This window comes from Cydia amplana, chromosome 24, assembly GCF_948474715.1.
Source record: "Cydia amplana chromosome 24, ilCydAmpl1.1, whole genome shotgun sequence".
NCBI classification, from domain to species: Eukaryota; Metazoa; Arthropoda; class Insecta; order Lepidoptera; family Tortricidae; genus Cydia; species Cydia amplana.
In genome coordinates this window covers 7,132,925-7,160,507 of record NC_086092.1, presented here as the reverse complement: position 1 = coordinate 7,160,507, position 27,583 = coordinate 7,132,925, and the positions used below count along the sequence as shown (strand labels likewise).

The following is a 27,583-nucleotide window of genomic DNA, read 5'->3' as shown; positions in this document are numbered from 1 at the left end:
GCGCTAGAAAAAGTGGCGTAGTCTTCCAGTGTGATCCGGCCTCCGCTACTGGAGGCAGTGTTGCCAGGGCTCTGGAGTCATAAGTTACGTTTCGTTTCCCTAAAAGTCACGTTTTTGCTGCTTAAGTCACATTTTTAGGGTTCCGTAGCCAAATGGCAAAAAACAGAACCCTTATAGATTCGTCATGTCTGTCTGTCTGTCTGTCCGTCTGTCTGTCCGTCCGTATGTCACAGCCACTTTTCTCCGAAACTATAAGAACTATACTGTTGAAACTTGGTAAGTAGATGTATTCTGTGAACCGCATTAAGATTTTCACACAAAAATAGAAAAAAAAAGAATAAATTTTTGGGGTTCCCCATACTTCGAACTGAAACTCAAAATTTTTTTTTCATCAAACCCATACGTGTGGGGTATCTATGGATAGGTCTTCAAAAATGATATTGAGGTTTCTAATATCATTTTTTTCTAAACTGAATAGTTTGCGCGAGAGACACTTCCAAAGTGGTAAAATGTGTGTCCCCCCCCCCTGTAACTTCTAAAATAAGAGAATGATAAAACTAAAAAAAATATATGATGTACATTACCATATAAACTTCCACCGAAAATTGGTTTGAACGAGATCTAGTAAGTAGTTTTTTTTTATACGTCATAAATCGCCTAGATACGAAACCCTTCATGGGCGAGTCCGACTCGCACTTGGCCGCTTTTATAGTATGGTTTGGTAAATCGATTTAGTTTAGAAAAAATTCAGAAAATAATATATTTCACAAAAAATCTACTAACCTTATATGATTTTTCTTTATACTTAATGCTATTTGTGATCGATTTCATGAATTGTAAGTTCCTTTTTTGTCTTGATTTTTTTCTTGTTGAAAACGAAAAAAAAATTACGATAATAAGTTATTATAAAGTCAGTCAAATTACTTTGTCAGTAGAAGAGGGCGCGAAATTAAAATTTTCTATGGGAAGACCCGTCCCGTCGCGCCTACATTTTTTAAATTTGACGCTTTTTTCTACTTACTGAAATGGCTTTACAGACTATAGTATAGGCCTGTCCAGACGAGGACAATTTTTCGCCGGTGATTGAATTGTCCGATCGGGTCGGGACGTGCGGACGCAAACGCCAATTTGGCCCGCCGATTATGACCGATACTACCGATACAATGGGGTGCGGACGCAAGAATACCAATTTGTGACGCTAGTTTAGCGGTTAGGGGCATTTTTAGGGTTCCGTACCGCAAAAGGAAAAAACGGAACCCTAATAGGATCACTCGTGCGTCTGTCTGTCTGTCTGTCCGTCCGTCTGTCACAGCCTATTTTCTCCGAAACTACTGGACCAATTAAGTTGAAATTTGGCACACATATGTAAATTTGTGACCCAAAAATGGACGTGTAACGTAAATAAATGAATTTTAAATATGGAGGCCATTTTTGGGGGGTATATGAGAAAATTATAAAATAAAGTTTTTCAAACTATATCGTGTTACATATCAAATGAAAGAGCTCATTGTAAGAATCTCAAATATGTTTTTTTTATAATTTTAGGATAAATAGTTTAGCAGTTATTCAAGAAAATAGGCAAAAAATGACCATTCCCCCCCCTTTATCTCCGAAACTATTGTGTCTAAAATTTTGAAAAAAATACACGAAATAGTTCTTTACCTATAGATGACAGAAAAATCTATTAGAAATATTAGAAATGTACAGTCAAGCAACTTATCACCATAAAATTAAAATTGATGAAACTGGCCAAATTGGTGTTTGCGTCCGCGCGTCCTGTTTTGATCGGATAGTTTGGTCGGAGTGGGGGGGGGGGGGGGGGGTGTTGTCTTCGTCTGGGCACGCCTTAATCTACCAACCTTAACCCAGTCACATCAGTCCACAAACTACTAAGAAGATACGAGTCACAGTCAGTCAGTGCGAAAAAAAAGTTTTAAAAGTTTACACTGTCGCGGTGTGGAAGCGCGAACGCGAGTGTGGAGTCGATTTCCCTGTCTGCGGATCTTTAATCAAAAGAAAATAAAAAAAGTATATGCGTAAATAATTTACCCCCGAATAAAATTAATGGTTTTAGAGCGCTCAAAAATCTCAAAATGACTGATGCAGTACAATGAGTAGTATAGATACAGACTAAAAGAAATGAATCATTACACTAAAAAAAACTACTACTATCAAACTATATAACACCGTCACGTCAAGGTAACAAGTCTCATTTTGCCATGACTGATAATAAACATGATTGTTGATGTAACGTCAAGGGTCAGTGCAAGTATCAAATTTCTAGAGTTCCTAAATTATACGAATTGCAAAAATAAACTTGTCCAAAAATCGACTATCTTAAAAAGTCACAAAAATTGCCTCAAAATCAAAAGTCACGCACATGTCACACGAGAAGGCGAAAAGTCACGAAAAATGTGACTTTTGTGACCATCTGGCAACGCTGACTGGAGGGCTTGTAATCACTTTCTTTAGTATATGAGATCTATTTCACTTTGTAAGTTTGTACCCCATAATATTTTGACACCGTACAAATAACGTCACCATTATTTAGCGTATTTTTCGTCAGTGTTAGATTCCGTGTCAGTATGAGTTTTGTCTTGGCGCTTGCTGGCGAGCGCCTCGACGTGTGGAAGGTATTTTAGTCTTACGTATGGCCCGGCAAAAAAGAGTAGAAATTAAAAAGTGGCAATACTGTAGTGTCGTCCCTTTCAAATCAATCAGAAAAACGCATAGTTGTTGCCGTTTTGGTGGTTACAAAGCTGTGTATGTTTGCGTAAAAACGTCTATGATGCATTTTTAGGGACGTGAAAAGTCGATTTTAATCATGTTATATATCGATAAACGCTACACAGCGGAACGGAAAAGCGATTAATTAAAGCTTCAATTTCAAAGATTCAAAGATTTTATTTGTTCAACATAGGTAAGTTACAGGATGTTAAATAAATGTTTCAGTATCACTATGTCGTGCCTATTGGCATACAAATTCAATAAAAATACACAATAATAATTTCTTCGTTTAGAATAAATAAAATTGAAATGCTAATGGATTATGAATATATTATAATATAATAAAATGATTCAATTATTGCGGAACACATATTTTAGTACGTATTTATGTATTGTATTTAAAAATCGGAACTTTCCCTTCGTTCCCTTTCCCTGCTGTGGCGTGACGATAAAATCGTGATCTGATAACCACGATAAAGAGTAAAAGCGTTTTTTGTTCATTTTAGGTATCGGTAAACTTTTCAAGTAAAATTAAAATTGCAAGAAATGTCGATAGTTTATCGATATGACTTTATCGACATTGCCACAGCAAGGTGGTTACATATGTTAATTTGTTGTTAATCGTACATAAAAACAAAGTGGCAACAGTGACAGCTCGCTTAGGGTCCATTGTGATTAAAAAGAAATAAAAAGTAGGCTTTATATAGCTGGTCAACCAAATCTTGTCAGTAAAAAAAGGCGCGAAATCCTTCGCCTGCTTCCCGTGTGCTCCTTATATTCCGTACAAAAACCTTAGAGGATATAACCAAACGGAGACGCCTTGTCTGTAATTTTCTGTACAAAAAGCCCCCTCCACACTCATGCGCGAATCGCGACGCGAAGTCGCGAACGCGAGTATGGTATCAAGATCGCAGATCGAGAAGAAATTTACATTAGATTAGATCTGCGAAATCGATTCCATACTCGCGTTCGCGGCTTCGTGCCGCGATTCATGCACGAGTGAGGTGGAGGCTAAACAGTCTGCCGATTTTTACGGGGGAGGGGCACGTCAAAACGTAATGTAAAAATAGCCATGTCATATAAAATTAGTCCATACATTGTGTATAACCATATTTTCGACAGAGGGGGACGCCTGTTAATGGTTATATCCTCTAAGACAGTGGTTCCTAACCTGGGGGTAATTACCCCCGTAGGGGTAAAACTGGTATTTTACGGGGGTAATAAGCTAACCTAATATAACAATAACATAACAATACAACAAACGTACACGTTTTATTTTTTATTACCATTGGGAGCAGTGGCGTAGCTAGAGGATATGGCGCCCGGGGCAGGCACCAAATTTGCGCCCCCCCCCCCAAACGAAATGAACTAACGAAAGGGTTACTTTTTACTTATTAAAGTTTACTTTTGATTTAGACAAATAAGTGTTTATTTAGTCCATCGGTGGCTAACAAGCTTACGACTCACCTGATGGTAAGCGGTCACCGCATCCTATGGACGTCTACACTCCAGGGGCGGGTAATGTGCGTTGCCGACCATTTTAAAACTTATACACTTCTTTTTGGAGATCTCCTTAGACTTGAAGATTCAATATCGCTTCACAGACTACATACTTTATGATCGCTTGTAAGTTTGGGATCGTAGACTATTCATAGCGCGCCTTTGGACTGATTTGAAGGGACCAAGGTGGCATCTAGGTGCTCCTGCCCAAAGGTGACAGCAGTACTCTTTATATGGGATCTGTCCATGGTCGTACGCAGCATTTTTTAAGGGGTGGGGCAGAAGTAGGGGAGGCTGGGGACGTTGTAACAGAGTACGGTTGAAACAGAGATTCTTAGCTTATGGTCAGAGACCAGGGTGGGACAACTGCCCCACCTTGCCCCACCGTGGATACGTCTATGGATCTGTCTGCCCCAGAGTAAAGTATCGCCTCCCTTTATTGAGCACACCGAGTTTTTTGGATACGAGCGCAGCCTACCCAGCAAGGCGGCTACGAAATTATTGGATCTCACTGATGGAGATGTCAACACCGAGGCTCCCAATACTCCCTGACATGGGATGGGTTGTGCCTTGAAAAATGAGGTTTTCTTAGCGGTAAACGCGCAAAATTGAGCTTTGGTGGGATTGAATTGGACTAAATTCTCCCGATCCCACACCGAAACTCTGGATACCTCAATACCTGACACAGGTTTTTCACGGCATTCTAGTATCACAGAACGAGATGTTGGCACGGCATGTGTTATACAGGTTGGTCCAAACCTTGCCGTCCAAAATTTTTTTTTAGATTCCTCATGCTGTGGGCTATCAGAATATGTATGTTAGCCGACTTTTCGTAGTTTTCGAATTATGATTTTTATTGTTATTACTTTTAACTTTTGTTGAGAAATTCCGGGGTGCAGCAATTATTTATTAACTGATACTTAATAGTCATAATTTGTCAGAGTCGCCGGCCAAAGGAACTGAGGTGGAAAGCTTCCAAATTAGTAATTCATTACAAAAATCCTCTTTTGTTATTTCTACTATTATTTTATGGGGTCACTTCCCCATCGCTATTTCATGTTATCAGTGCAAATACCACGAACAATTATTAGAAGGCGTAAAAGCAACGCAAAGCTTCACCCCGGAATTTCTTAACAAAAGTTCAAAGTTAAACTCGAAAACTACTAAAAATCGGCTAACATACATGGGGTATATTCTGATAACCAACGACGAGCTAGGATTCTAAAAAAAATTTTTTCACGTCAAGGTTTGGACCACCCTGTATACAGGGTGGCTAAAAAATAACTGCATTTCCGTTGCCAGGGAGGTTTTGGTCAGTATAATCACTGACCAATTTTTACTTTGAGACCAACCCCTAAGTCGCGAAAAAAAAAATATGACTGGTTCCTTCATTTTGGCTGGTCCATTTTCTATGGGAGGTATTTGGCCCATTTTGGCGCCCCCCCTTGGACGGCGCCCGGGGCACGTGCCCCCCCCAGCACCCCCCTAGTTACGCCACTGATTGGGAGGAGGGGTAAAATCAGGTTCCCTAGTTAGTCATAGGGGTGACCGGACTGAAAAGGTTAGGAACCACTGCTGTAAGACAAACTGACTTATTATGTTAGGGCCCCAGTCTTGGAGGATATAATCAAACGGAGACGCCATGTCTGTAATTTTCTGTACAAAACAGTCTGCCGATATTTGCGGGGGAGGGGAACGTCAAATGTATGCGTAACGTAAAAATAGCCATGTCAGATAAACGTCAGTCCATACATTGTGTATGACCGTTGGCCGCCTATTTTCGACAGAGGGGAAAGCCTGTTAATGGCTACTCCGTTTAGTTGTATCCTCCAAGGCCCCAGTACACAATGGGCCATCGCCAGCCACTCCAAGGGACGCATTTATGCATTAGAGGGAGCAAGTGATATTGCTATGTCATTCTACCGCATGGCTGCGTCCCTTGGAGTGGCCGGCGATGGCCCATTGTGTACTGGGGCCTTTACGCGTGCGGTGCGATAGTGTGTTATCACATTTAATCCTGCCGAAGACGAGGCAATTTGGCCTATGGTGTTAACCGGTCTAGACGGAAGAATAAAAAAAATATCAATCATTGTCAACTGTCAAGAATGTCAACTTTACTTTTTTAGATGCTTACAGAGTATCCACAATATGGTTTTATGAAGATCACTTTGATGTAAGTATTGTTTAATGAATGAGATGCCGTATTAAGTACGATTCCCGCCGAACGGGCGCAGTCGAAGCGCATTTCACATTTGTACGGCCGCAAGCCGGTCGGCTACTCGCGGACGCGCCAGACGGACTCGATCGCTTCTGCCGTACCCACATAATGTTTAGGCACATTCAAAATGCGCTCCGGCGCTGTCCGACTCTGCCCAGCCGGTGGGAATCGTACATTACTTACTCAAAATCTATGTTTTAAAATTAAATACTTAAGCCATTTATTAGGTTATGCATGTTTTAGCCTTATTTCAATGGACTACTAGTTATCAGAGGTTGGAAAGGGTGAGCTATTTACCTTATAATTTGATATGCCTTACGTCGTATTATAAGGCAAATATAGTTGGTCAAACCAATTTGTCAGTAAATAGGAACAAAAAAACTATACTCATCCTTTTCTGGGTGGACTAAACTAGTACTAGTTTAAGACAAAGATAGTATGATTCTCTCTGTCTATATCTGAAATGAGACAGTCCTTTGACACACTGTAGCACACCCTTGTCGACCTTTGACTACTACATATTTGTTCTTTTCAGTTGCCAAATGACATGGAAAAAAAATTTGGATGGATCCAAATTGCAATTCTTATGTGTTTCTATGTATATTTCGGGAATTTCCAAAACGGCTGTAACAATTTAGATGAAATTTGCTAACCCCCATCGTTTTCTGGGACGAAAAATTGATCTAGCTAAAGACCTCTGGGTAAACGCGCATTTTTGAGATTTATAATTATATTTTTTTTTGATTGGACACTTAATACGATACAACCACTTCTTTAAACCTATCATGGAGGGGCGGATAGGACACAAAAGGGGTAGAGGAAAACCCAGAGGCAGCTATTTAGAACAAGTGCAAGAAATAGTAGAGTTTGTGTCGTATCAAAAAGCCAAAGAGCTGGTGCAAGATAGGGAATGCTGGAAGATACTCCACCGACAAGTGAATAACTCTTAGCAAAGCTCGGTCTCCCAGATATTTAATAATATATTTATTTCTTGTTTCATCAAGGTTGTTGTTGGAATTACTGTGAGCTGTAGACCCCGCGAGCGTAACTTAAAACGGAATAAATGTATGGCTCCGCTATTTTGATAATTCCTAAAACTGAATTGACAAATAAATTCTATTTAATCATGGAGCTGGTTTTTTATTTATAATTTTAGTTATTATTTTTATTGTACAACGTTATTGTAGTTAGTTGTAATTTTTAATTTTAATTTATAATTTTTTGCATAAATTACTTCTTTACTTATTTAATAAATTGATTTAATCATCGAACCTGCTCACAAAATTTCACAAGAATCTGTTGGGAAATGCGACCTGTTGAGGAGAACATCTGGACATACGCAAGCATTTTTGCCCAAGCTGAAATGGAGACCTTAGCTAACGCAATTAGTTTCACTTGTAACAAACTATGAAATAAAATCTTGCATTTCAATTTTAACCTACCTTTTTTTCCGAAATTGTACAAGTAAGTATACATATTTTTGGGCAGAAATTTAGTACCTGTCTAACTTAAATGCTTTTTAACTTGGCAGTGCACATTAAGGAGCAGACAGACGATATGCAGCATTCTGACTGTCAGATGGAGACACAGTGTGCGGATCAAATTAAAGAGGAGTCCTCATGCTCGGATAATGAGGAGTGCAGCACGAGTAAGGCAGTTATGCCGGCCAGCCTGTACACCAATCACAAGCCCTTATGTTCGGACAGTGCAGGTTATGGTGTGAGTGAGGCAGAAAAGCTAACTGATGAGGTAAAGGAGGAGGCCCTGTGTTCAGACGGCATGACTGGCATGAGCGAGTCGGCCATGCTGGCCGGTGTGGATACTGACCATGATGTAAAGGATGAGCTTGTGCTCGGATCAGAGCATGTGAAGGAAGAGCCTTCATTGTCGGAGAGCCTGGAGTATGGAATGAGTGAGGCAGCCATGCTGGCAGACCTGTATGCTGACCATGTTGTAAAAGACGAGTTGGTGCTGGGGCCGGAGCATCCACATCGGCCAGATGTTTCTCTGGTAGTCCTCGGTAAGTTATTCTAAAGTGTCATTCAATAGAACTTGCGAACTATGTAAACAAAACTTACTAGTAATTTGACATTCAGTGTCAATTTTAGTATGGCGGTTTGTTTACATAGTTAGCAATTTCTATTGAATGACATTTTAGATGATGTTATTTGTAAAAATATTAACATTTTTTTAATGAAAAGAGCAGGTTGTTAATAAAATTATTTTAATTAATATGTTTTAAAAAAATATGTATGAAAACTTGGCATGGGTTTTAAATTACTAGACAAAATTACCCATCATACTTCATAATTATGTATGGTAAATCAAGAACTGAATGTGCAAAAGTACCTACTACAATGTACTCATTTGTAATTTTAAAATTTGATTCAGCCAACAAAAATAGACCTACATTACATTACATACTTACATTACAAAAATACCTTAACTAAAAACAATTTAGACAGTAAAATAGTGTTCCTAGCTTGGTCAGTAGGAAGCTGGAAGTCCTGAGAGTATTTTCTATGTATCTTATCTAAGTACAAGTATGTAGTAACTACCCATGCTAGACTAAGATAAATACATAACACAGATACACAACACAGGCCTAATTGAGCGTACTGTAGGTTTATCTAAAAATATCGACATGTCTGTTATCGATGTTACCTTAACGTTATACATATTTATGTATTACATTTTATAAGAAGATAGCTACCGCGAAATAAATAACACGTTCGATATCATTTTCTCTTTTGATATATTGGTAGTTTTCTACTTTATTGGCACTGTATACTTCAGTTTACGTTTAAGTACTAAATATATGTAATAAAGAAATTATGTATGAAATTATTTCTCGGTAACTTACCTGTAGGTTGCTGTAGCAAGTAGAAAAGTTAAGTACATCTTTTAAAGATTAATCTATGACTTATTGATAACAAATTTATCGATGTTTAATTTTCTCCAACACTCGTTTTTGCCACAATAACTAATATGTCTGCTTTTATTCTGACATTATGACATGACATTATGGTTTTATTCTGAGCAGACTGGGCGCTAGCTGTCACAGACGGTTTCCTGCAGGAGCCTCGGAAGCACACCTCTGCAACGCACCCGGCACTGAAGGACTGCTGCGTAAGGCTCGAGCGCCTCCACCACGAGGCCCCGGCCTTGCACACCATACAAGACACCACTCACACTGACAGCGATCCTGAAGATGAAATGTACACTACAGTTGACTGTGAGAGAGTGCCTGAACCGGTGTGTGATCTTTGTGGCAAGAAGTTTTCTCTAAAGTCTGAGTTATTGAAGCATGTCATGACCCACATTCACACGTCTAGTATGGAGCAAGAAGGCAGCGGGCCTGTTGTCGCTGACTATGGTAAGTTCTTGATCAAATTCAAAAATATATATTGATATTTGACGACTGGTCTGGCCTAGTGAGTAGTGACCCTGCCTGTTGAGCCGCGGTCCTGGGTTCGAATCCTAGTAAGGGCATCTATTTGTGTGATTAACACAGATATTTGTTCCTGAGTCTTGGGTGTTTTCTATGTATTTGTATATTATATAATTATATCGTTGTCTGAGTACCCACAACACAAGCCTTCTTGAGTTTACTGTGGGACTTGGTCAATTTGTGTAAGAATGTCCTATAATATTTATTTATTTATTTATATGAAGTAGATATGAGCGCCGCGCCGGCGCGCCGCCGCCGCCGACAAAATTTTCGCGCCGCCGCCGCCGACGCTGCGCTATCGGCGTGGGATCGGCGTGACCTTGGTAGTTACTACTACTTTCAGAATCAGATAATATATTTTTAATCGAGTTTAGATCATTAACGGCGCCACTTTGAATAGTTTATAGGCATTCAAAAGGTATTTTAGGCCCATATAATTCAAAAATATCGAAGGCAAATGCAAACTTATCTGTCTAGTAACCGCGCTACTCGTCTTGGTGAAACGAAATTATTTAATATCAATTTTAACATCAATATGCTTGTAATAAACATACTGATTTCCTTCCATTTATATTCTGGAACGTTCCACATTACAATTTACAGATTGTATATGACACCGTAAGATTGTGAACCCGTTAGTTTATAATCTAACGTAGGTTAGGTTAGGTTAGATTATAATATCCCTACCGTCAGTTTATAATGTAACTAGCTAGACTATAATATGACGAGTGTTTACAATTTTACGGTGACATATATATACACTAGACATATGTCAATCACAATGAAAAAATTAACTTTGATCAACTCTGGCTAACGCCGCTAACGTGAGACTCGAACCCACATCTTTGGATTACCGATCCAATGCATAACTAATTTTGCCAGCTAACCATCCGTCATTTATCGCGAATTTAACCATTGCAAACATGGTTAAACGTCTTTAAAAGGTATAAAATGGGGTTAATTTTGAGATATTAAATGTTTCCACGTCCAAATGTCCGGCCGTTGGCTTCGCACGGAAGGGCGTCGGAATCGGGTCTCAATTAAAATTCAAGGCCACTGTTCAAATTTCAAGCTTTGCTCTCTCGCAGCTCAATCTTTGGCCTTGCATCGTTCGCATGGAATTAAGCCGCTATCTGAACCTGCAAGTTTTTGGCCCTGTTTGGAGCTCAACTTTCGGCCTGTTTTAAAATGCTTGAGCATTGGTCCTTATCCGATCTTAGCTCCATTGCAGCTCGGCCTTTGGCGTCGCACGAATGCGCCCGCAGGAAAGCTCCATATCTTTAACACTATGGCTTCAGTCTTTATCGGCCTGCACCCTCGCTCTGCTCTCTTGCAGTTCGGCCTCGCACAGAAGCGCGCCGCAATCGGCGCTCCAGGCGTTCGGCCGTCAGTCAAGCTTACACTTGGCGTTCGATTCTTAGCTGTATGCTTGCCTGCAGCCCATCCTCTGGCCTCGCATTGGGAGGCGTCGAAATCAAGTCTTCGGTGTTACATGGAGCTCGGCGTTGGGCCTCACTTTTTGACATAAATCGGTTTTGTTGGGTCGATATTGGTTAATGACGGAGCGGAGCTCGATTTTCTTTGGACTGCCGACAAGACGTTTCCCTGATACAGTCAATCCGCAATTTTTAACTTAGCACAAAGGATAAGGGCCTCGCTAAGATCTTCCGGCTAGAGCCTTGCCAAGATTAAGACCGCCTCTGATGCCGCGCGATACCGCTTATCCACAGTTTATACGATATAAATTTTTTTCGTACCATTATTCAATAAATTATCCTTGAAAATAAAAAATGCGTTTATTTCATAACTTTCTTACAGCAAAAACATGTTTTTCGGTAAAATTTTGGTTTGAATTCTATTTTCATTAATCGAAGGTGTTTCAAGGCCACGCCGCCGATTCGCCGCCGCCGCCGACCAATTTTGACCGGCGCGCCGCCGCCGGCTAAATGCCTATCGGCGCTCATATCTAATATGAAGTCACTGTAAATTGGCTTGAGGTCTATGTGGCTTATTCCCTCATAAGGGCTATTCCATCGGGTTATTCCCACTAGTTACCACCAAGTTGTTACCAGTGGTAACTACTGGGATTTTTTTTCTGGGATATCAAACGGTGTGTCCAACGCCATCTACACGAGTATAGGCCAAAGGTGTGGCGCCATCTATTCGAGCATAACTTTTTCTTGATTTCCGAGGCACGTTTTTTCCTTAGACTTTACTTATACGGACTTAATTAACCGATGATTTAACAATGTGGTTTCAGTATTTGAAGAAAATCCGTTACAGGAGCGCGTCCTTAGTCGAGACTCTCCGCTCGCGCTCCGAAACGGCTGCGTGCTGCTCGAACACCTCCAACACCACGAGGCGCTCGCCGGCAACGACACAACACATACTGCCGTGTCAGTACCGTGTAACAAGCAGTTTCAGGATGTGCGACTATTAAACAAACATAAAAAAGTTCATACAGGTGAAAAACCGAAACCGATGTGCGAAATATGTAAAAAACAGTTTTCGAAGAACTCCTTAAATATACACAAAGTTACCCACACGGGTATTACGTGTGAAATTTGTAACGAACTGTTATAAGTGTGAATCATACTTAAGCTAATAAGTGTATGGCGGGCTTAAATAGAATTAGATTATCTATGGTACTTGCACAATGGATCTGAAATAAAACTCATGTTGATTTATCACGCTCTTTAATTAATATAATAATCATACATAAAACCTATGATTACTACATGGCGCTGCGGCATAGAAGAACAAATATTAGAAAACAAAAGAAGATTGCAAGAAACGAATCAATAACAAGAAAAATAGTGAGAAAAAAGAAGCTAGAAAATGGCGGAAGGGGCAGAGCATGGCGTCGTGGGTCTAAAACCACCAGAAAAGCTACTAAACCAAGACTTTAAAAAGTGGAAACAAAGGTTCGAGTTGTATAGAAAGGCTAGTGGAGCTGACAAGAAGGAGGATCAAATACAGGTAGCATTACTACTGCACTGCATGGGCGAGGCTTGTATAGATATTTACAACACGCTCAATCTTGATGAAACAGCTACATATATTGAAGTGATTGCGGCATTTGAGAGTTATTACATACCTAAAAAGAACGAGAGTGTGAATTCTCACATGTTTTTCACTAGAAATCAACTTGAGGGGGAGAATTTTGACAATTACTTAACAGAATTAAGAAAATTGGCCAAAGAATGTGACTTTGGTACACTAGAAGATAGATTAATAAAAGATAAGATTGTATCAGGTGTCTACAATAAAAAACTGACAGATAGATTACTCCGGGAACCTGATTTGTCACTAACAAAAGCGATAAATATATGTAAAGCAGCAGAGCTAGCTAATGAACAAGTCAAACAAATACAAGGAAAAAGCTCAGTAGAAAAAACAGAGGTGCAGGTCATTAAGAAGAAATCAATAGCAAGAAAAGAGCAAGCATCAACCAATGGCAGTAAAGGTGGCGGTTCAAGCGGATCTACTTACCATCATCAAGCATCAGCAGGTACCAGTAAGAGCAGTTCAAGTGGATCTACTTACCATCATCAAGAAAGCAGACATCATGCAGAGTGCTACAGGTGTGGCTACAGTCATGAAAGGAATAAGTGTCCAGCGTATGGAAAAACTTGCAGCAAATGCGGCAAGCTGGGACATTTTATTAGGAAGTGTAGATGGAATAAGATAGGTACAGTAAGAGTACAATATTATGGTAATACAAATCCTGAAGATCAAGGCACGAGTGACAGTGATTCACAAGAGATAGACATTTCAATGGTTAGCAATAAGAAAAGCAAAAGTAGTAGTTGGTATGAAAATGTCCATTTTGTGGAGCAGAATAAAGATATCAAATTTAAGCTTGATAGTGGAGCTGGTTGCAATATAATACCCAGATCTTTATGCCACAAAATGAACATTTTTCACTTTGAAAAATCAAATTGTCATTTGACAAATTATAGTGAAGAAAGCATTTCTACAGTTGGTGAACTTAACTTGAAGTGTAAAATATTAAACAAAGAGTGCGTTATAAACTTACAAGTATGTAAAAATGATTATGTGCCAATATTAGGTTTGCCTTTATTGGAAGAATTAGAATTGGTAGAGAGAAAAGTACATGCTGTGTCTGGAAAAATAGATTTAAAAAACTATGAAGAATTGTTTAAAGGGATAGGAAAAATAAAAGATTATGAATATAAAATAAAGTTGAAGGAGGGTGCGACAGGTAAAATAGAGTCATGTAGACATGTGCCTTTTAAATTGATGAGTGATTTAAAAAAGGAGTTAGATAGCTTAGAGAGAAAAGGAATTATTTCCAAAGTGCAGACACCCACAGAATTTGTTAGTTCATTAGTAATGACTAGGAAGCCTGACAAATCATTGCGTATATGTTTAGATCCTCAGTATTTAAATACTCAAATACAGAGAGAACATATTCAAATCCCGACCCTAGAAGAGATTACAGCTAAATTGAAAGGTAGTAAATTTTTCAGTACATTAGATGCCAATAAAGGATTTTTTCAAATAAGTTTGTCGGAAGACAGTAGAGAGTTGACTACGTTTAACACACCTTATGGGAGATATTTTTATAATAGATTGCCATTTGGGTTAGCGTCCAGTCCAGAAGTGTTTCAAAGAGTGTTCAGTAGTATTTTAGGTAGCATTCCAAATGTAGAAATTTACATAGATGACATACTAATTCATGCACAGACAGAGAGTGAACATGACCAAATTTTAAAGCAAGTGTTTGAAAAAGCAAAAGAGTATGGAATAAAGTTTAACAGAGCAAAGTGTCAATTCAAAAAACAAGAGGTAAAGTATTTAGGGCATGTTCTCACAACAGAAGGAATTAAAGTAGACAGTGATAGAATTAGAGCTATTACAGAAATGAAAGAACCTAGTACTCATAAAGAATTGTTGCGTTTTTTGGGCATGATTAATTATGTGTCAAAATTCATACCCAATGTGTCTGAGGTGACAGCACCTTTGAGACAGTTAAATAAAAAAGATGTACCATTTATCTGGACAGACTCACAACAAAAAGCTTATGATAGATTGAAAGAACTGATATGTAAACCACCAGTGTTAGCATATTATGAAATAGATAGTCTTATAACTTTGAGTGTAGATGCGTCAAAAGATGGATTAGGATGTGTGATTCTACAAAATAATAAACCAGTAGCTTATGGATCTAGGGCATTGACACCGACTGAACAAATGTACAGTCAGATTGAAAAAGAAAGCTTGGCAATTTTATTTGCATGTACTAAGTTCCATCAGTATGTATATGGGCAAGAGTTCATTGTAGAATCGGATCACAAGCCGTTGGTGTCAATTTTTGCCAAACCGCTTAATAAATGCCCAGCTAGATTACAAAAAATGAAAATGGCATTACAACCATATAGTTTCCAGGTAGTATATAAACCAGGTAGAGAATTGTTAGTAGCGGATCACTTGAGTAGGTCATATTTAAATGACACTACACCGACATATGAAACAGATCTAGAGGCTCATGTTGCTATGGTAGTGCAGAGTGTAAGAATAACAGATAGGAAATTACAGGAAATGACAGAAGAAACTAGACAGGATAGAGATTTACAGTGTGTATTAAAATACATATTAAATGGATGGCCCAACAGTAAGAATGATATTGAGAATGAGGCAAAAATATACTATAGTTACAGAGATGAGTTGACAGAATATAAGGGACTGATTTGCAAGGGAAGTCAGATAGTAATACCTAAAAGTAAAAGACCTGAAATCTTGCAGAAAATTCATTATGCACACTTAGGAATTGATAAATGTAAAGCTTTAGCTAGAAAAACAGTATTTTGGCCTAATATGTCAAAAGAAATAGAAGATCTTGTTCAAAATTGTGATGCATGTAAAAGCTTCCAGAAAAATAATAGGAAAGAACCATTAATAAATAAGGAAATCCCTGATAATGCATGGCAAATACTGGCAACAGATATATTTTTTCTCTATGGAGAACCTTATTTGTTAGTGGTGGACTCATACAGTAAGTTTGTTGAAATTGGTAAATTGCAGGATATGAACACTACTACCTTGATTAATTGTTTAAAATCAATACTGGCTAGACATGGAGTATGTGACATATTGTATTCAGACTCAGGCTCTCAATTTACCAGCCATGAATTTAAGAAATTTGCCAATGATTGGACATTTGAGCATAAAATTATTAGTCCAAAGCACCATCAAGGAAATGGTTTAGCCGAACGTTATATACAATCTGTAAAGCATATGCTGAAAAAGATGATATACACTAATAGAGACATAAATTTAGGATTGCTTATGTATAGAAATACTCCAGTACATTCCAACTTAACTCCTAGTGAGTTATTATACAAAAGAAAAGTAAAGACAATAATACCTTGTGTAACTGGAAATGATTGTAAAAATGATATAAAGTATAAAAATTCATTGACTGAAAATCAGCAAAAACAAAAGATGTATTATGATCTGAAAACTAGAGCCTTACCGCAGTTGGAAGTAGGAGATAAAGTAAAAATACAAAATGAAAGTAACATCAAGCCCTTACAGAGTGGAATAGTGGTAGGAAAGGCTCAAGGTCCCAGATCATATAATATAAAAAATGAAGATGGAAATATTATAAAAAGGAATAGGTATATGTTAATTAAAGGTGGGACTTATAAAGAAAACAAATTGGACTATGATGACATTGTAATAAATAATGATAAGGTAACAGATTTGCCTAATGATGTAGATATGGCTCATGGTTCTGGAAATGTGTCCAGGTACAGTTCTTTTAATGATGTTATGCCTATGCCTAGTACTTTCTCAAGGTCTGGTAGACAAATCAAAAGACCAGTTTACCTTAAGGACTATCAATTAGAATAATGTTTTTGAATTTAACATGTGACATCCTTTCTAAGTGTTTATGAAAATAATGTTAATGATTAATGTAACTTTTGTGTTTATGGAAAGGAAAGGATGTTATAAGTGTGAATCATACTTAAGCTAATAAGTGTATGGCGGGCTTAAATAGAATTAGATTATCTATGGTACTTGCACAATGGATCTGAAATAAAACTCATGTTGATTTATCACGCTCTTTAATTAATATAATAATCATACATAAAACCTATGATTACTACACGAACATTTTAGGCAATGGGAAAAATTTCGAATTCATAAGCGAACTCACACGGGCGGGACGATATATACGTGCGCGCTGTGTAATATGAAGTTTGCAAATGTCTGGAAATTGAATGCGCACAAACGAACACATACAAACGAGCGGCCACACGCATGTGGGATATGTGGAAAGCGGTATACACGAGCTTCTCATTTAACGAGACATAATCGGTATCACACTGGTGAAAAACCGTTCTCCTGCAAGATGTGTGATAAGAAATATTCGGGACAAGATTCTTTGAGCAAACACATACTAAGTCATACTGGAATGAAGCCTTATTCTTGCGAAGTCTGCAAAAAACGGTTCGTGCAAAAGGGCCATTTGAACACACACATATTGAGCCATACTGGAGCGAAGCTTTATTCTTGCGATATCTGCAAAAAACGGTTCACGCGAAAGTTCGATTTGAACACACACATACGAAGCCATACTGGAGTGAAGCCTTATTCTTGCGAAATCTGCAAAAAACGGTTCGCGCAAAAGAGCAGTTTGAACACACACATATTAAGCCATACTGGAGCGAAGCCTTACTCTTGCGAAATCTGCAAAAAACGGTTCGTGCAAAAGGACAGTTTGAACACACACATATTAAGCCATACTGGAGCGAAGCCTTATTCTTGCGAAATCTGCAAAAAACGGTTCGCACAAAAGAGCTATTTGAACAGACACGTAAAAAGCCATACTGGAGTAAAGCCTTACTCTTGCGACATCTGCAAAAAACGGTTCGCTCACAAGGGCAGTTTAAAAACACACATACTAAGCCATACTGGAGCGAAGCCTTATTCTTGCGAAATCTGCAAAAAACGGTTCGCACATAAAGGCAATTTCAACACACACATACTAAGCCATACTGGAGCGGAGCCTTATTCTTGCGAAATCTGCAAAAAACGGTTCGCGCAAAAGAGCAGTTTAAAAACACACATACGAAGCCATACTGAAGCGAAGCCTTATTCTTGCGAAATCTGCAAAAAACGGTTCGCGCAAAAGGGCAGTTTGAAAAGACACATACTAAGCCATACTGGAGCGAAGCTATATTCTTGCGAAATCTGCAAAAAACGGTTCGCGCAAAAGGGCAGTTTGAAAAGACACATATTAAGCCATACTGGAGCGAAGCCTTACTCTTGCGAAATCTGCAAAATACGGTTCGCGCGAAAGGGCAATTTGAACACACACATACGAAGCCATACTGGAGCGAAGCCTTATTCTTGCGAAATCTGCAAAAAACGGTTCGCGCAAAAGGGCAGTTTGAAAAGACACATACTAAGCCATACTGGAGCGAAGCCTTATTCTTGCGAAATCTGCAAAAAACGGTTCGCACATAAAGGCAATTTCAACACACACATATTAAGCCATACTGGAGCGAAGCCTTATTCTTGCGAAATCTGCAAAAAACGGTTCGTGCAAAAGAGCAGTTTGAACAGACACATACGAAGCCATGCTGGAGCGAAGCCTTACTCTTGCGAAATCTGCAAAAAACGGTTCGCGCGAAAGTCCAATTTGAACACACACATACTAAGCCATACTGGAGCGAAGCCTTATTCTTGCTTCAAATCAGATATTTTAAGAATTTAAAAAACCATAATATGCGAGGTACGTTAAATGAACTTTTAGCACTAGACACGGTTAGAGTACATTTAAAATAAATAAATAGATAAAATAAAATAAAAAGCCTTTATTAATAGGGAGTATTACACTAGTGACTTAAGTATACCATAGAGTAACTTATACATACTATACCTTAAACTGTTTTTTGACAACTTTTCACAGACAATCAAATATGACATTGATACATCAAGGCGGTTTGTTTACTAAGGGTCTACCGGGAAACGCGAAATCGAAACTCAGCTACCTGCCTCTTTATCACACGAATATGCAAGAGTGATAGAGAGGTTAGATAACAAAATTTCGACTCTCTTCGTTTGCGGTAGACCCTTAGATTGTGATTTATTGTGGGAGTGACGCCACCTACGCAGAGTTTCGCGAAATGTTCCCTATTCTCTACGAGATTAAAGTATGTCGTATGGAACAGGGATCGGAACCGGTTTTTTGCAAAAACTTCGAAATAACCATATTTTTCGAATTATTTTGTACTCGAAATGTAGGACTCAGTTGTGTGTTTAGATAACGACTTCGTATTATTAGATTGCCCAATTAGAAATGAAATAATTAGCAAAGAACGAAAAAATACCGTTTTCGTTCCCATACAAAAAATACCGGTATCCGATCCCTGGTATGGAATATCATTAATTATGTTTAAAAAAGTTTGTTCGCAAAGACCCCTGTTTGGGTGAAGGCCTTCTCCAGTTGTCGCCAAGTGTTTCTATCCTTGGCCTTCTGCGGCCAGTCCTTGCCAGCTGTAGCCACTATTTCATCGGTCCACCTTTCTTTCGGCTTCCCGTGTGTCCTGGTCCCGGTGGGACCACGCCAGTGTGGTTATTTTCAACTTTAACTTCAACTTTAACATCAAATATACCTACTTTATTCATGTAGGCCTAGCAAGTAGCAACAAGCACTTATAAATAGTAGCTACTTATTACATAAAAATAAATAAAATAAAATAAAAAGCCTTTTAATTCCTTATTTGAAGTACATAATTTTGCATGCATTTATTATTAGTTATTTTATCAACAGTTAAATTATGATTATTATATAAAGCCGCAACCCGACTGACTGATTGACATGATTGTTCTCCCAGAAGGAGGTTTGTGGGGTGTTTGACTTTGGTACTGTCGTATAGACGTCGGTCTGATGACCTCCAGAAAAATCCGACTTTTGGTCTACCGCTCTCGGTCAGAAAAATGTTTGACGGCCTCGCTAAACGGTGAGACCTAGGTGGGGGGTGCTCGACCAAATGTCATAGAGAACCCTGGTCAGTTTTTGAAGCCGCCATTTTTTTTTCAAATGGGCCGACTTTTTTTTTTTTAATTTTTTCAAGTTTGTCCTAGCGCGCTCAAATTTTGGTCACGGAAGCTCGGGGTCCCCTAGATTCCTATGAAATAAAAAAATTTTGAAAAATGTTTCAATTGCGGAAAATCTGGCCACTTTTATTTTGTATGGCAACTTTTAAACGGTGCCAGATAGGTGGGGGGTGCTCGACCAAATGTCATAGAGGGCCCCGAAACAAAACAAACTGCATTTAAAAAAATTCAAAATGGCCGACTTTTTTTTCTTAATTTTTTGAAGTTGGTCCGAGCGCGCCGAGATTTGGCACGGCGGGAGATAGAGGCCTCTAGATTCCTATGAAAAAAAAATTTTTTCGAAAATGCCAAAGATGGCGGAAAAAAATGGGAATTTTAATTTTGTATGGCAGCTTGTAAACGGTGCGAGAAGGGTGGGGGGTGCTCGACCAAATGTCATAGAGGGCTCCGAGACAAAACAAACTGCATTTAAAATTTTTCAAAATGGCCGACTTTTTTTTTTTAATTTTTTCAAGTTGGGCCGAGAGCGCTGAGATTTGGCATGAGGCGAGCCTGGGGGCCCAAGATTACTATGAAAAAAAAATTTTTGGAAAAAATCCAAAACGGCGCGGACAGGGGAAAAAGTCAAATTTCCAAGTAGGTTAAGCGAGCCCGAAGGGCGAGCTTCAGGCCGGGAGGCCGAAGGCCGACCCCGCGGAGGGCCGTCAGGCCCGGAGCTTCACCCCGAATGTCCAAGCGTCACCCACCCCCAGTAATTTTGGGCGAGGCCGAAGGCCGAGCTGCGGGAATGACGCACAAAGCAAAATCCTATACAAAAAGTGTGTTAGCGAGCCCGAAGGGCGAGCTTCAGGCCGGGAGGCTGAACGCCGACCCCGGCGGAGGGCCGAAGGCCCGGAGCCTTCACCCCGACTCCCAAGCGTGCAACCCCAAGTAATTTAAAGCGAGGCCGAAGGCCGAGCTGCGTGAATGCAGTGTTCCCAAGCGTTCTAACAAGTCAACTGTCTTGATAAGCGAGCCGGCGGGCCGAAGGCCCGGCGGCGAAGCGTCGAGCCTCGCGAAGGCCGAAGGCCGAGCTCCGCGTAGGGCCGAAGGCCCGAAGCGTCACACGAGAGGGGGAAGTTCGGCCTTCGGCCCGCCGTTTCGCTTGTCTAAGCCACTTTTACTATTGTGTCGTGTTTAAGCTCCAACTTCCCGCTTACGCTCCAAAGCAAAAACAACCCTCCTAAGTGTTTTAAATAAGCGAAGCGGCGGGCCGAAGGCCCGACGCTGAGCTTCGAGGCCCAGCGAAGGCCGAAGGCCGAGCTCCGCGTAGGGCCGAAGGTCCGGAGCGTCCCTTACGGTTTCCCAAGCACGCGAGGCCGAAGGCCGAGCTGCGGGAATGAAATGCTCGCATACGGATCTTTTCCTTCGAGCAAAAGTACAATTTCATTTCTTTTTCCCTTTGGAAAACAAAACTACAGCACAAACAACAACACATCAACAACAGCACCAACAACAACAATACAACAAACAACACGCACATCGCGGGGCCCTCGGGCCCCGCGCACAGGGCAAAATCTAGTCACTTATAGTTAGGGAGGCGAATAGGGGAATTTTCGGCAATACTCGAGCGTGGCAGTTTAAGATATGAGAGATACCTTAGACCTAATAGAACAACCTTGTAAAGTATTTAGCTCTATATGCAGGGTTGGGCAAAATACTGGCTTCCACGTATTTGAAATACAAATTACAAAATACATTTTTAAAAGTATTTGAAATACAAAATACAAACTACTTTGGTGACGGGTATTTGAAATACAAAATACAAATTACAGTGTTTAAAATAATGTATTTCAATTACAAAATATACCTGTATTTATTTTTTTGTTTAGCATTTAGTTTTAACGTTAACGAATATCCTTTCATATAAACTTATAGGGTCATTGCGCTAGTTTTCGTCCAGCTCTAGTTTACGTCCACTTGACGAAATTTGAATATATACCTACATTCCTGCACAAATTTGGACTGATTTCAATCCTTATGTCTAAGGCGTCTAAGCTATATATCTGTCTACATATAACAATGATATTTCGCAAAAAGGAAGCGCTGGTGGCCTAGCGGTAAGAGCGTGCGACTTGCAATCCGGAGGTCGCGAGTTCGAACCCCGGCTCGAACCAATGAGTTTTTCGGAACTATGTACGAAATATCATTTGATATTTACCAGTCGCTTTTCGGTGAAGGAAAACATCGTGAGGAAACCGGACTAATTCCAATTACGGCCCTAGTTTACCCTCTGGGTTGGAAGGTCAGATGGCAGTCACTATCGTAAAAACTAGTGCCAACGCCAATTACTGGGATTAGTTTCCAAGCGGACCCCAGGCTCCCATGAGCCGTGGCAAAATGCCGGGACAACGCGAGGAAGATGAAGATTTCGCAAAAAGTAGTAAATTAAAAATAAAATATATATTTGATAATCCGTCAAGTCGTCGAAAACTAGTGCATGGACGGAAACTACTGCAATGACCCTATCCCCTAGATTTAAACGAAAAGTTCCACGCAGAAGTTGACCTAATATAGATCCAGTATCCAGCCAATGAAAATTGTATCTCGGCTGGATCGGAGGTTCGCGGTCGGCTCACAGCTTGTGCGAGAGATTAGACATTTTACGATTATAGAATTTAATAAAATGTATTTATAGAAATGTATTTTGAAGCTTGAAGTATTTGAAATACAAAATACTAAATACATGTGAGTGCAGTATTAGAAATACCAAATACAAAATACTTTTGAGGTAGTATTTGAAATACAAATACAAAATACTAATTTGTATTTCAAATACGTATTTCAAATACATGTAATTGAAATACTGCCCAACCCTGTCTATATGTAGTGACGCGCGCCTAGGATAGACGATCAGATTAGTAAAAAAAAATGGATAGTCTGAAATACTCGAGCGCGTCAGATTAAGATATTGGGGGTTGATTTTAGTGTTTAAAGACTAAATTTAACTAATCTGACGATAAGTCCTTGACGCCGCCGAGTTATAGGGTCGCGAACTTGTAAAAAAAAAACGTTAATCCGGCATTCTCGAGCGCGATTTTTTATTTTTTTATTTTGAAGAATATAATCTAAAACTTACTAAAAATACAAAATCTGCCGGTTTCCGCATGACCGGAAGTGTGGAGGAGCCATTTCGTCTTCCTAAGAACGCGTTGCGGCATATAAGTCGCGAACGATACATTTTACAAAAAAAAAAAGTTTAAATAAACAAAAAAGGTAATTTTATTTTACACAAAAAAGGTCTCTTTACATTTTTGTCCAAAGTTAAAACTTTTTGACTTGAAGCATCATAAAAACTCAAACTCCCGGTCAGATTAAGAGAACCCACCAACATTTTTGTCAGATTAAAAAAATATGCTTTCAGGATACCGAGATAAACCTCCCCTATGAAAATCTGACGCGCTCGAGTATTTCAAAAAACTTTTTTTTTTTGCATTTTCAAAAATTCATCGTAACTTATCGTCACGCCGAAATCGTCAGTTTTTTTAAAGGAAGCTTCCTTGGGGCCTACTTACCACCCCTTCCGAAAATCTGACGCGCTCGAGTAAATTTTTTTTTTTGCATTTTTGACTACTTTATATGCCTACCCCCACCACGCAAACCGGCAGATTAGTATACCGTTGTTATCAGAGGCACTCGGGGCATAGGTACGTAGTATGAATATCTGACGCGCTCGAGAATGCCCAAGTAACTGTTTTTTTTAACATTTTTGAAAAACCGTACACGCCAAACCCACCGCTAAAATGGTTTTTGCCATACGAGCTTTTCTTTTCGAAATTATTTTATCTTTCGATTTTGATAGGTCTCGACGGCGCCGTTGAATTACGCCATTTAGCTACCTCGCCTCCCTAACTATTAGGTATATCATTTGTTAATATAATGAAAATTAAATTAAAAATGTATTTACTATTATCTATTAATCTAAATTATGTAAGGACCCCTCTTAGGGTGAAGGCCTCCTCCAGTTGTCTCTGTCTTGCGCCTCATGTCTCCACCTGTCTCCGCCTATCTGTCTGATCTCGTCAACCCATCGTTCTGTCGGTTTGCCCGACCTTCGCTGGCCTTCAGGGCCTTTCCAGAAGGTGGCTTTATTTGTCCACTTAGTCCTGTCCATTTGAGCCACATGGCCGGCCCATTTCCATTTAAGCTTTTGTGCATGTTCTAAAGCATCTATTACCTTTGTGTTGTTTCGTATGGTAGAGTTTCTGACCTTGTCTTTTAATTTTAAACCCGACATGCTTCTTTCAACTTCTTTGGCATACCTGTATTTTATTTCTTGCTGTATTGTTGAGCACCCAAGTTTGACATCCATACGTTAGGCAAGGCAAAAGACAAGAATCCGCAACCTTCTTTTTCAGGGGCATCGGGATCAATAGGATGTTAGATTTGAAGATTTCTTTGTGGCCTTTTTACAATTTAAATTTTACTTGAAAGGATTTAAACTACCTAAAATGAACAGATCTTGGAGGATACAACTAAATTATATCCTCCAAGGAACAGATAACCATTATAACATAACTCTATATACAGTGTGTAAATCCAAAACGGGCGATATATTAAACCAGATATAGAATGTATCCTTGTAAACTTTAATTTAGAATTTTTTTAAGTTATTCTTTATTATGACCCCGTTATAATTATTTGAATTATTGTCTAAAGGAGGCATGGAACGCCAAATATATAAAAGTTACATTAAAACAAAATAAAATAGGTTTTTCGCAATAATTGAGTTTATTATTATTTTATAAAATATTAATTATCCATTAGCATTTCTAGCACAGACATAGAATCCGCGCTCGCGCTAGAAAAAGTGGCGTAGTCTTCCAGTGTGATCCGGCCTCCGCTACTGGAGGCAGTGTTGCCAGGGCTCTGGAGTCATAAGTTACGTTTCGTTTCCCTAAAAGTCACGTTTTTGCTGCTTAAGTCACATTTTTAGGGTTCCGTAGCCAAATGGCAAAAAACAGAACCCTTATAGATTCGTCATGTCTGTCTGTCTGTCTGTCCGTCTGTCTGTCCGTCCGTATGTCACAGCCACTTTTCTCCGAAACTATAAGAACTATACTGTTGAAACTTGGTAAGTAGATGTATTCTGTGAACCGCATTAAGATTTTCACACAAAAATAGAAAAAAAAAGAATAAATTTTTGGGGTTCCCCATACTTCGAACTGAAACTCAAAATTTTTTTTTCATCAAACCCATACGTGTGGGGTATCTATGGATAGGTCTTCAAAAATGATATTGAGGTTTCTAATATCATTTTTTTCTAAACTGAATAGTTTGCGCGAGAGACACTTCCAAAGTGGTAAAATGTGTGTCCCCCCCCCCTGTAACTTCTAAAATAAGAGAATGATAAAACTAAAAAAAATATATGATGTACATTACCATATAAACTTCCACCGAAAATTGGTTTGAACGAGATCTAGTAAGTAGTTTTTTTTTATACGTCATAAATCGCCTAGATACGAAACCCTTCATGGGCGAGTCCGACTCGCACTTGGCCGCTTTTATAGTATGGTTTGGTAAATCGATTTAGTTTAGAAAAAATTCAGAAAATAATATATTTCACAAAAAATCTACTAACCTTATATGATTTTTCTTTATACTTAATGCTATTTGTGATCGATTTCATGAATTGTAAGTTCCTTTTTTGTCTTGATTTTTTTCTTGTTGAAAACGAAAAAAAAATTACGATAATAAGTTATTATAAAGTCAGTCAAATTACTTTGTCAGTAGAAGAGGGCGCGAAATTAAAATTTTCTATGGGAAGACCCGTCCCGTCGCGCCTACATTTTTTAAATTTGACGCTTTTTTCTACTTACTGAAATGGCTTTACAGACTATAGTATAGGCCTGTCCAGACGAGGACAATTTTTCGCCGGTGATTGAATTGTCCGATCGGGTCGGGACGTGCGGACGCAAACGCCAATTTGGCCCGCCGATTATGACCGATACTACCGATACAATGGGGTGCGGACGCAAGAATACCAATTTGTGACGCTAGTTTAGCGGTTAGGGGCATTTTTAGGGTTCCGTACCGCAAAAGGAAAAAACGGAACCCTAATAGGATCACTCGTGCGTCTGTCTGTCTGTCTGTCCGTCCGTCTGTCACAGCCTATTTTCTCCGAAACTACTGGACCAATTAAGTTGAAATTTGGCACACATATGTAAATTTGTGACCCAAAAATGGACGTGTAACGTAAATAAATGAATTTTAAATATGGAGGCCATTTTTGGGGGGTATATGAGAAAATTATAAAATAAAGTTTTTCAAACTATATCGTGTTACATATCAAATGAAAGAGCTCATTGTAAGAATCTCAAATATGTTTTTTTTATAATTTTAGGATAAATAGTTTAGCAGTTATTCAAGAAAATAGGCAAAAAATGACCATTCCCCCCCCTTTATCTCCGAAACTATTGTGTCTAAAATTTTGAAAAAAATACACGAAATAGTTCTTTACCTATAGATGACAGAAAAATCTATTAGAAATATTAGAAATGTACAGTCAAGCAACTTATCACCATAAAATTAAAATTGATGAAACTGGCCAAATTGGTGTTTGCGTCCGCGCGTCCTGTTTTGATCGGATAGTTTGGTCGGAGTGGGGGGGGGGGGGGGGGGTGTTGTCTTCGTCTGGGCACGCCTTAATCTACCAACCTTAACCCAGTCACATCAGTCCACAAACTACTAAGAAGATACGAGTCACAGTCAGTCAGTGCGAAAAAAAAGTTTTAAAAGTTTACACTGTCGCGGTGTGGAAGCGCGAACGCGAGTGTGGAGTCGATTTCCCTGTCTGCGGATCTTTAATCAAAAGAAAATAAAAAAAGTATATGCGTAAATAATTTACCCCCGAATAAAATTAATGGTTTTAGAGCGCTCAAAAATCTCAAAATGACTGATGCAGTACAATGAGTAGTATAGATACAGACTAAAAGAAATGAATCATTACACTAAAAAAAACTACTACTATCAAACTATATAACACCGTCACGTCAAGGTAACAAGTCTCATTTTGCCATGACTGATAATAAACATGATTGTTGATGTAACGTCAAGGGTCAGTGCAAGTATCAAATTTCTAGAGTTCCTAAATTATACGAATTGCAAAAATAAACTTGTCCAAAAATCGACTATCTTAAAAAGTCACAAAAATTGCCTCAAAATCAAAAGTCACGCACATGTCACACGAGAAGGCGAAAAGTCACGAAAAATGTGACTTTTGTGACCATCTGGCAACGCTGACTGGAGGGCTTGTAATCACTTTCTTTAGTATATGAGATCTATTTCACTTTGTAAGTTTGTACCCCATAATATTTTGACACCGTACAAATAACGTCACCATTATTTAGCGTATTTTTCGTCAGTGTTAGATTCCGTGTCAGTATGAGTTTTGTCTTGGCGCTTGCTGGCGAGCGCCTCGACGTGTGGAAGGTATTTTAGTCTTACGTATGGCCCGGCAAAAAAGAGTAGAAATTAAAAAGTGGCAATACTGTAGTGTCGTCCCTTTCAAATCAATCAGAAAAACGCATAGTTGTTGCCGTTTTGGTGGTTAC

The 27,583-nt window shown here is 39.0% G+C and overlaps 4 protein-coding genes across 4 annotated transcripts in view; all 4 read left to right on the top strand.

The window, feature by feature from the left end:
* Positions 1–27,583, top strand: part of LOC134659241 (androgen-dependent TFPI-regulating protein-like) — a 516,400-nt gene that overhangs the window by 410,790 nt on the left and 78,027 nt on the right. The gene's annotated exons all lie outside the window — the stretch shown is intronic.
* Positions 7,948–12,479, top strand: LOC134659060 (zinc finger protein 208-like). Its single transcript, XM_063514666.1, has 3 exons — positions 7,948–8,465; positions 9,489–9,821; positions 12,157–12,479. The coding sequence occupies exons 1-3, from the start codon at positions 7,958–7,960 to the stop codon at positions 12,477–12,479; spliced, it is 1,164 nt and encodes a 387-aa protein (XP_063370736.1). The 5' UTR covers positions 7,948–7,957.
* LOC134659059 (uncharacterized) lies at positions 12,638–16,128 on the top strand. Its single transcript, XM_063514665.1, has 2 exons — positions 12,638–13,937; positions 16,024–16,128. Exons 1-2 carry the CDS (start codon positions 12,735–12,737, stop codon positions 16,126–16,128), a joined length of 1,308 nt encoding a protein of 435 aa, XP_063370735.1. The 5' UTR covers positions 12,638–12,734.
* Positions 17,042–19,306, top strand: LOC134659058 (gastrula zinc finger protein XlCGF57.1-like). The gene has a single exon (XM_063514664.1). It carries the CDS (start codon positions 17,119–17,121, stop codon positions 18,643–18,645), a length of 1,527 nt encoding a protein of 508 aa, XP_063370734.1. The 5' UTR covers positions 17,042–17,118; the 3' UTR covers positions 18,646–19,306.